Here is a 10,009-nt window from a genome sequence, read left to right as displayed (position 1 = left end):
TCAGCTATACATTTTGTAAGATGATTGTGGTTGGATTTCCCCCCCATCTTTTCTTGTTTATATTTGTTATTAAAGTCTCGCTCCTTTTTCTTACTAGCTCCACATTTATGTTCCAAGTGCGTTAAATATGTTATTATAGTTAAATGCTCCTTTTTTTATGAGCGCTTATGAGATAATGTCGGGGGAAGCAGGTTTCTCTTTTTTTGTCTTGTGGCCACTCAATCAAAGACAGCAATGTGCACTTCCAGACAGCGGGGGGGGGGGGGGGGGTGTAGAGCTAGCATTCAATTAGCATTTTTCTCCTCCCTCCATCTGAGGCTTTTTGTGGCAAGGTGATCAATTGCCTGGGGAGTGTAGAAGCAGGGCCAGAGTGTATATGCCTGGGAGTGTGTGTGTGTAAGTGTAAATGTGTGTGTGTGTGTGTGTGTGTGTGTGTGTGTGTGTGTGTGTATGACGGGGGGTGGAGTGTATCTTATGTGGTGCTAATTGGGTGCTTTGAGGATTCTAGCAGGCATAAGCAGAGTATTGAGTAGTCGCCCGCACCTCACCGTCTTTGTGTGTGTGTGTGTGTGTGTGTGTGTGTGTGTGTTTGTGTGTGTGTGTACATTTCTGAATATCTATGCAGATGTGATTGTGTACCTATGTGTTTATATAGGTATGTTAATTTGTGTGTGTGTCTCTGCATGCATTTGCATAAATTGTGCACACACACGCACACACACACACGCGCACACACACATTTGTTCACTCACCCTCACGTTTGTGCCGTTGTTTGTTGTCCAGGTGCGGATGACTGCCATGAGTGGGATACTAAAGAGGAAGTTTGAGGAGGTGGAGGCCGCTGCCTCCCCGTGCACGTCGCTGCGCGGCTCCGAGGAGGACGATGAAGTGTCCAGCAGCGAGAGTGGGGACAGCAGGGACAGCCTCAACCCGTCGGCGTCCCGCTTTTCCCGTGAGTCAAAACCACCACTTCTCTCTCTCTACCTTCTATCTCTCGCTCTCTGTCTGTGAAATTCAAATTGAAGTAGCTGTATTAGCATAACCGTTCATGTATAGTGGTGCCAAAGAAAGGTATTACATTCAAAACATTGATAATGGTTTAAAGGGAAAAAATCAGTGCATCAACAAGGTTTGAGAATTCAATGGAAATATCAACAATGAAGCTAACTGTGGGGAATGAACAAACAAACATGAACACACAACAGTGAGGGATTCTCCTTTCACACAGAATACCGGTACCGGGTAGAAATGACACAGAATAGATAACACATTTTCATTCTCACTCAGTCCTCCATAATGCTACAGTTATGGGTGTTGTGTATTCCCACCTGACTGTATCTAACAGGATGCTACGGAGCGCGAACGAGTCGTGGATGCTTTCAGATGGAAAGTGATCCCCACTCTCTCTCCCACACCCTCCTGCCCCACCTCTCATCTGAAAGACAACAAACTGAGTCATTAAACGAGATGTCTCCTCGGTGAGGTAACCATAGGAACAACTCAGTAATCAAACCACGTCTGGATAGCCAGCCTACCTGTAATTTAATCCTTTTTAAAATTTTATAATTCATAAATTATAAATTACAATATGTGCATTTTCTTAGTCTACATTGCTTTTGATGGAAAAGTTGGTTCATAGACTACGTAGCCTAATATCAAATCACACACGCAAATTATTACATTCAATAAACATAAAAAATGGCTTAACATTGTGTAGCCAAACTTCTTTGACCTGCAACTAAAATGTCCTCCATTTTGTTCCTCCAACTAAACTGTGATTGATTGGTCAATTTCATAAAATTCTTTCACCTCTACCTAAAAAGTTGAATATTTGTTTTATCTTGGAGGCGGGTGGGCGTGTCCCTGATGTATGCAACCACGCAGCAATAGTCTCTGGACTGCGCCCGCCTGCCGTATCGCCACCCAAACCACCTGCAAAGCCTGCGCTGCAGGCCCACTTCTCATTGAAAATGTATTGAATCTCAGCAGGTGTAGCTTCTGATGTGAAAAGCGTGTAAAGCGTGAGATATCTCATGCCAGTTAACCTAGCTATGAACTATCCTAGCTATCTCTAGCTTAGGGAATCATATTAACAGTTGACAGTGGCTAGGGTGTGCTAATATGAACTAATTAGCAAGTTAAAGCAGCGAAGCTGCACAGGCATCCGAAGGGTTTCTACCTTTTCCTATTATAATTGTATAAGTTCAATTGACGAGACTGTAACGTCAGCTAGATAACTAGATATCATGTCATGCAAATGGAACTCATACATGAGTAGTTATGGAGAGCTGTGTAGCCCAAGATGACTGGGTGGGTCTGTTTGGCAACCAACATGATTACCAAACGAGGTATGTGATGTACTCAGGCCTATTAGCTATCATAACTATGAAGTGGAGTAAAAGAAATACCACAGAATAGTTTTACTACGGTCTTCACATTTTATGTTTTTTTGATGACATCCAGATTATGATGACATCCAGCTCCAAGTTTTCCTGAAGCTATACACATATTATATTTACATAGCTTGTGTGCCCCATCCCAACCCTAACCCGAACTAGCAACCGCTGCTTGAGGTGGTGAAAAAGAACCCATCGTAACGCTCACCTCAGTGCATGGTAACGCTAACAAATGTATCAAAATCTCACAACAGGGAGTTGCTTATCACTCCAGTGCTATCTGATATCGCCCAAAGTAAAACTGTCTTCAGTGAAATGCCCCAAGCACAAGACTAGGGACTTCCTCAAAAATACCTTTCAGTGGATTCTCTTCCTTTGAAAGATATGCAGGCTGAGGTTTTCTTTTGTGCATCCTGAAACAGCACACTTTGCATTTTCTCCCCAACGTCTCTGCTTGTTCTTTCCAGGTAGGCTATCGATGAACAGCTAGGTAGATGTCTCCCTCTTCTTGATTCAGATTGCTATGGGCGGTCACACGTTAATGTTTCTATGTAGAAACCAGGTGCTTTTGTAATTGGCCTCTTCACAAGTCACAAGTCTTTTATTGTCAGATGCACAGAATGACACAGGGTCAGACTGGGCACTGAAATTCTTAAGACAAGGCACCGCACCACAACCTACCATAGCATAACATAATATAACATAACATAACATGACATACACTCTGTACAAGTACTCTGAACATAATTTACATGTAATAACATATAATAACCTTACTAAATATACAAGATAAATATACAATACAATATACTAAAACATATAACAACCTATACATATAATACTAACATATATACATATAACATATAATACACATATAATAAACACATATAATAAACTATGCTAACCTATTTAACCTTTACTACCCTACAGACAAATGGGAGTAGCAGGTAGTGCAATAATTCTGATAAATATTACTGCTAGTGCAAACAGTAAGTATTTTCTTTCTATGGCCATTACAGACAGGGAAGGTCACAGTTCACTTTGAAAGTCCCAGTATGTCACCAAGTCACACAGACATATCTTATTTAAAAAACAACAAGAAAAAACTGTTTTCCACAGCATGGGACCTTTAATGTTACTTGGTCTCTAGGGCATAAATTAGATAATGTCTCTAGGGCATAGATTAACGCTTTAACTTTACCGTTTTGCTTTCATTCCCACATGACACCAAAATATGAAGAAGCATGAAGATATATGAATAAATATATATATATATCCAAACAATATATATATATTTATATATATATATGTATAATATACCCCTTTCCTCTTCCTGCTTTTGGGCTTTTCAACTAACACACTAATCAGTCCATCTCTTTCTACCTCCCTTTCTCCCTCCCTCTCTCTACACTTCCCCCCATTCCTACAGTGCGCAACCACACACAGAGAGACTCCAGCAATGAGCATGAACATGGCTTATTATCCCTGCTACAAGCTCTGACATGGATTATTTATTTGTTCATTACCCACTGATTTATTAATTGTTAATCTGAAAATGGAATTTGTGTCTACAAAGAGACGCCTTTGAAGTGTTTAATTTGTTCTGTGAGACTTTGAGCTTTTATTTTGTCAAGAAAAGTCCAACTCGTGTGACTCGACTCAAGTGGCTGTGGCGGTGTTAGTGTGATGTCATAGCTCATTTCACTGCGACAAACAAGCCCGCCCACACCCGGTTGAAAATAGCGCAGAAAAGGAAAATTGGGTTCATATTGAAAACTCCATTTAGGAGATGAGAAGGAGCTGTAGACCTAGGTCCCTCCTTGGCAAGTGATTAATTTGACTCCTAGGTCAGATAGAGGCCACACAGTGCAGCACCTATCTGCTGTGCCAGTGAGGGGCAGCCAAGCACACCGGTCTCCCCCCAGGGACAGCAGTACCTCCCAGAGCCCCCCTGCCAGCCACAGCAGGAGCTCAGGCCCTTGCCCTTTGCGAGGCGGTCCCAGTTGACTGTCCCTCTTTGTGCCCACCATCTCCCAATCTGAGTGCCTGTCGGCCTGCCTTCTGTCTAGCTGACACCACCGTGTCTCCAGAAACAAACCACCTGCACCTATTTTAGCAACCCCAGCGGGAAACATGTGCATTACTTAGCTCTCTGACATGCACACAGCTGTGCCATGTTTTGTTGTCTTCCCTGACTTTCTAGATGGTAGTCTGTGACTGCAAAGTAGCTACTCTCACGCTCTCTCTCTCTCTCTCTCCCACGCTCTCTCCCTCTCTCTCTCCCTTGCTCTCTCCCTCTCTCTCTATCTCTCTCTCTCTTTGAAAATGCTAATCTTGCGGACGGCTCTTTCTTGTGAGGGCTCCGTGGGGTTGACAGGGTTCAGTTTGTCATGATAATGCTAGCGGGCTAGCGGCGGTTCATATTGGGTTACGGGTAATGGGAGTGTGCTCAGCAGGGAGGGATTGGGAGTCTCTGGAGCCTCGGTACCCACTGAAGCCTAGGGCTTTGGGGGATTAGAGCGCGCTGTGCCTGTCACTACTGTGGAGAACGGCACAAGGACTTTGCTGTCATTTTCAGGAGGTATTGTATCACACCTTTCCCCCCCCCCCCTCTCCTCACTGTCGAGCAGTGCAGTGTTTAATCCTAACCCCTCTCCATTTTTTTTTTTCATCATAGATTTGATTTTAATTAGCGGTAAGTGGGTTGTGGATATTAAAGGCTTTTTGTTGACATTGATGGTGTTGGAACAAAAACATGTCAATTTAAAAGCAATTGAGATATCAAGTCCCAGTATAATCAAAATGCCTGATTTTCTTATGCATCAGCCTGATACAAATATTGGTTGGTTTGGGTGGTCCTTTTGAAAAACATTAATTCAATTGTCACACTTGATTTTCCACTGCAACCACAAAACGATTTGAAATGACTACCTTACATTATAATATTTTTACAGCATCTTCCACACTATATTATACCATAAGATTACTTGCAAAAACTCCTTTCTCTCGACATCCATCCATGGGTTCCTATTTACCGTTCAGCCTACCAGCAGTGTACTTGACCCAATTTACCCAAAGAATGATGATTGATCACACACCGAGCACACACAATCTAAAATGTTTTCACAAAGCTACTCCTGTAATGCTGGTCAAATTTGACTGCATATATAATCTGTATTATTGAATAAAGGATGGATTATTCATGACTGTTGACATCAATCAATAGGGGCAGCACACAGCATGTGTGCTCTTTACAAAAAGCCAACCTGCTATTCTAACTACAACACAGCACTCGAATGTAACATCTCACTCGTGTCTTACCTCCAGCCAGGCCCTTTAATCCAGTCTGGTCATGCCAATTACAATCTGCAACCTGCCAATTCACAACATCCCTTGAAAATATCTCTGTTTAGTCTTTGCTTTGTTACACTAGATAAAAAGCAGTTCTTGGAACCAATGTGAGTACATTGTCAAGTAGATGACATGGTTGTTTCCCACTGATCAACTGAACTATGCTACTAGGATGGGTTCTGTGAGACTGGCTGGTTATTCCCAGCTTCTCTGCACCAGCCCCACAGCCTCCCTCCTCAGACTCTTAAACCTGCTGCAGTTATGGCAGCCTCGTAAATTTAACAGCTCCACACCTCCTCTTCATTTCATATTTCCAGAGTTCTCCACACAAGGTTACTTCATTAAAAATGATTTGGAGTTTATTTCCTCCATATGCCAGGAAAAAAAAGAAGAAGCCAAACAACCAGCTGAGTGGAATATCTCCCAGTAAAATAGATCGCACTTTCCTACAAGAGCAAAGATGGTCATTCATCAACCTGTGTGGATGTCGCCATGTTGCTTGTCGTAACGTGGCCATATAACAAATCTGATGATTGCTGCTTCTCTGATGTGGATGTTGTGTCCTCAGCGGCGCTAAGTGTTTCTGATGGATGCAGCCGTCGGCCATTCCCCCCAGGCTCCAGGCTCCGAAAGAGGGGGCCCTCTAATGACTGTAATGAAACGCATGGTCCTTATGGCACGGGGTGGGGTGGGGTGGGGTGGGGTGGGGGGTTGAGCTGCTGGAGACAGATGGCTCCCGTGTGCCTGACACGGGCGGAGAAGTACGGGGTAGTGGTGGGAGAGCCTGCAGATGTGTGTGTGTGTGTGTGTGTGTGTGGGGGGGGGTGTGTATGAGTGCTCGATGCTCCACGCCGATTTAATCCCGCTTCCAGAGGCAAATAAAGATCCCACCCCCCCTCACCTCCTATCTCCAGCCCCTGGTGTGCGTTTGAAAGCTAACGGATAAAAGGCACACTGGCGCCGATATTGTCACCACAGATTGATCTCTAGCTCCACTCCAGTCACAGAGACACAGAGAAGGGCTGACCTGAGAGGTTTCGCGGCCAGGCCTCCTGTCTGTTGCCGAGGGGCTCGCCTCACCTACACGTAGCAGTAAATCAAACAGCGATGTAAACCAGCAGAAGCAATCACCACCCTCCACGCTCTCTGGCCGCCAAGCTCATTAGGAGCGAGCAGACAGAGAGAGAGAGAAAAAATGATTACCTAAATAAATAATGAACCCTCCTCTCTTTCTTCCTTTTCTCCTCTCTTTCCCTCCATCTATCCCCCCTCCCACCCTCTCCCCACACCCTGCAGCCGCCTCCATCCTGAAGCGGGAGAAGCGCATGAGGACACGGCGGGTTCACTTCGAGACGGTGACCGTCTACTACTTCAGCCGGCGGCAGGGCTTCACCAGCGTGCCCAGCCAGGGGGGCAGCACCCTGGGCATGTCCAGCAGGCACAGCTGCGTGCGCCAGTACACCCTGGGTGAATACGCCCTGGAGCAGGAGCGCATCCACCGCGACATGCTCAGGGACCACCTGAAGGAGGAGAAGCTCAACTCCATCAAGCTGCGGGTAAGATGGGGGAAACACACCATTGTGACTCAGCATAGTCAAATGTAGCCTTGTGTATACATTTAGGTTTGTTTATTTAGCAGACAGTTTTTTATTTTATGAAAAGCTCGTGTCATGTCAGTCTTTCACATTGATGCAATTCACGCAGCTAAGCAGTGCCACAGAATTACTTATTTAGGTTATGTATTAGCGTTCAGCAGCAAGAACAAGATGAAAAACACTCATACAGTATTTATATATTTTTTGAAGGCTAGTTTATTTTTTGGGGGGAATTATAGAGTACGGCCTTATCTAACCACCAACATGATTCATTTTCCATTCCAATCCCTCAACCCAAGGTAACACAGAAATCGCTCATGCTTCCACAGCAATTGTTTCAAGTGAGCATAAGTGCATTACCGCTAGCTTTGAATTATCTCCAGCTTTCCATTTGAAATCAGAGGCATGACTCATTGACTAAGGTGGGCACATGGATATTTCATATGCTTTCATGTTCAACTTGTGGTGATTAGATGATTCACCGTGTGGCTTCAATTATGCAGAGTAGGTGATAGTTTCCAATAGGGTTTAATGAGGTAAAGTGCTTCTCTTCTGGTTCTGTGTAGTACAATTTGTGGATACAGTGCCGAGTGAGGATTTACTCAAGACTCTTGCCATGCCAAGCTCGGGGCTGTTGCAGTAGATCTCCAGCCAAAGTGACATATTTAATATCATTGGACATCCTCTTTTCAAAACTTGTCACACGCACACAGTCACACAGACCCCCCCCCCCCCACACACACACACACACACACACTTCCCAGAGGCTTAAGTTCTTCCGCCTGACTGGATTTGATCCTCTTAAGTTTCCGTGTCATTTTTGTACCCCCCCACCCCCCAGCTGACAAACAACGGTTCAGCGGAGTCTGAAGAGGCCAGTGCACTGACACTGGACGATATCTCGGACGACGACCTGGACCTGGACAACACGGAGGTGGACGAGTACTTCTTCCTGCAGCCGCTGACCACCAAGAAGCGCCGGGCGCTGCTGCGGTCGTCGGGCGTGAAGAAGATCGACGTGGAGGAGAAGCACGAGCTGCGCGCCATCCGTGTCTCCAGGGAGGACTGCGGCTGCGACTGCAGGGTCTTCTGCGACCCAGAGACCTGCGCCTGCAGCATGGCGGGGATCAAGTGCCAGGTACACAGAACATGCCACAGAACACACATGTATACGCACACTATGTTCTCCACAGAACACACAGGTCTACGCACACTATGTTCTCCGTCTCACTCAGGTACACATGACACAGAACACACATGTATACTACACACACTATGTTCTCCGTCTCGCTCAGGTACACATGCCACAGAACACACATGTATACTACACACACTATGTTCTCCGTCTCGCTCAGGTACACATGCCACAGAACACACAGGTCTACGCACACTATGTTCTCTGTCTCGCTCACATACAGTGGCTTGCAAAAGTATCAAACCCCCCTGAAAGTCATCACCATTTTCTGTTTTACAAAAGATACTTACTCAGATTTTCCCAATCAGTATTGTCATTGTGAACCCTAATGCTGGAGCTTGTTTCTAAAGGCTAAATAAGTTGTTGGTCTACTAAAATGAAATATAAATAAATAAAAAATATAAATAATTGAAATATTCTGCTTGCTTAAGTGTTTAAGCCCTATACATTAATACTTCATAAAGAACCCCTCTGCTGCAATGGCAGCCTTAAGTCTTTTGAAGTGAGACAGTACCAGCTTTGCACATTGTTCTTTTTGGTAGAAATTATGTTGAACACAGGTTGATGGGATGGTGGTCCTGGACTGAGAGCCACAGATTCTCAGTAGGATTTTAATCAGTGCTTTGATTGAGCCATTGTAGAATATTCACTTTACTGTTTTTGAGCCACTCCAGTGTTGCCTTAGCCTTGTGCATTCGACATTTGTCCTACTGGTAGGTAATCCCTCTCCCAAGGCCTTAGTTTTACAACAGACTGCAACAGGTTTTTTGTGATATTGTGTACATTTTATTTCCATTCATCCTCCCTTCATATCTAAAAGGTTCCCCAGTTCCTGCAGTCGGGTAATATCCCCATAGCCATATTTCACAATTGGGCTGGTGTTTGTTGAGGCATTGAAAGTGTTAGATTTATGCCACATATAGTGCTTTGAGGATTGGCCAAAAAGCTCTATTCTGGTCTCATGACCATAAAAACCGTTTCCCATATCTTAGGCAGCCTCCAAACATGTGGATCCTCTGTGACAATGTTTTTTTGGCCCCCCTCAAGTAGAGTCCAGTTTTATGGATAGCTCTTAAGACTGTGGACTCCTACGCCAGCACTGCCACTGAACTTTAGAGATGTTAAGGGTGATGTGTGGACAGTGGTGTCATCCATCACGAATTCCACTTCACCACCTCAACTTCCACTTTGTTCACATGGATTAAATGGTGCTCAACATGGGAGTCTTTTCCTCACTTAAGCATTTCAATCACCTTGACTCTTTAGTCTTCATTGCCTCTGTTATTTCTTTGTTATTTCACAACCCGGTGGATGACCCTTTGACAGAGTGATTTTTATATCCAGAAGTATATCTCTACTTTAACCACTCATAGGTAGTACCTAATTATGATCAGTTATGGTCAAATAAATCTCTGTAGCATTTGTGAATAACTTGACATCTGTCTTAATCTGGAACTCAAAAGCATCGGGAT

At 44.4% G+C, this 10,009-nt stretch overlaps 1 protein-coding gene across 4 annotated transcripts in view; it reads left to right on the top strand.

The window, feature by feature from the left end:
• csrnp3 (cysteine-serine-rich nuclear protein 3) overlaps window positions 1-10,009 on the top strand; it is a 32,750-nt gene that overhangs the window by 18,785 nt on the left and 3,956 nt on the right. For all 4 annotated transcript variants that reach the window (XM_042710651.1, XM_031558465.2, XM_031558491.2 and 1 more), the window contains 3 exons: window positions 784-952; window positions 7,044-7,303; window positions 8,184-8,480. In XM_042710651.1, coding sequence (XP_042566585.1) covers window positions 790-952; window positions 7,044-7,303; window positions 8,184-8,480 — 720 coding nt within the window. In that variant the 5' untranslated portion in view covers window positions 784-789. The remainder of the gene's footprint in view (window positions 1-783; window positions 953-7,043; window positions 7,304-8,183; window positions 8,481-10,009) is intronic.

The sequence above is a fragment of the Clupea harengus genome, chromosome 2 (assembly GCF_900700415.2).
Source record: "Clupea harengus chromosome 2, Ch_v2.0.2, whole genome shotgun sequence".
NCBI classification, from domain to species: Eukaryota; Metazoa; Chordata; class Actinopteri; order Clupeiformes; family Clupeidae; genus Clupea; species Clupea harengus.
This window is presented reverse-complemented; position numbering and strand designations above follow the sequence as displayed.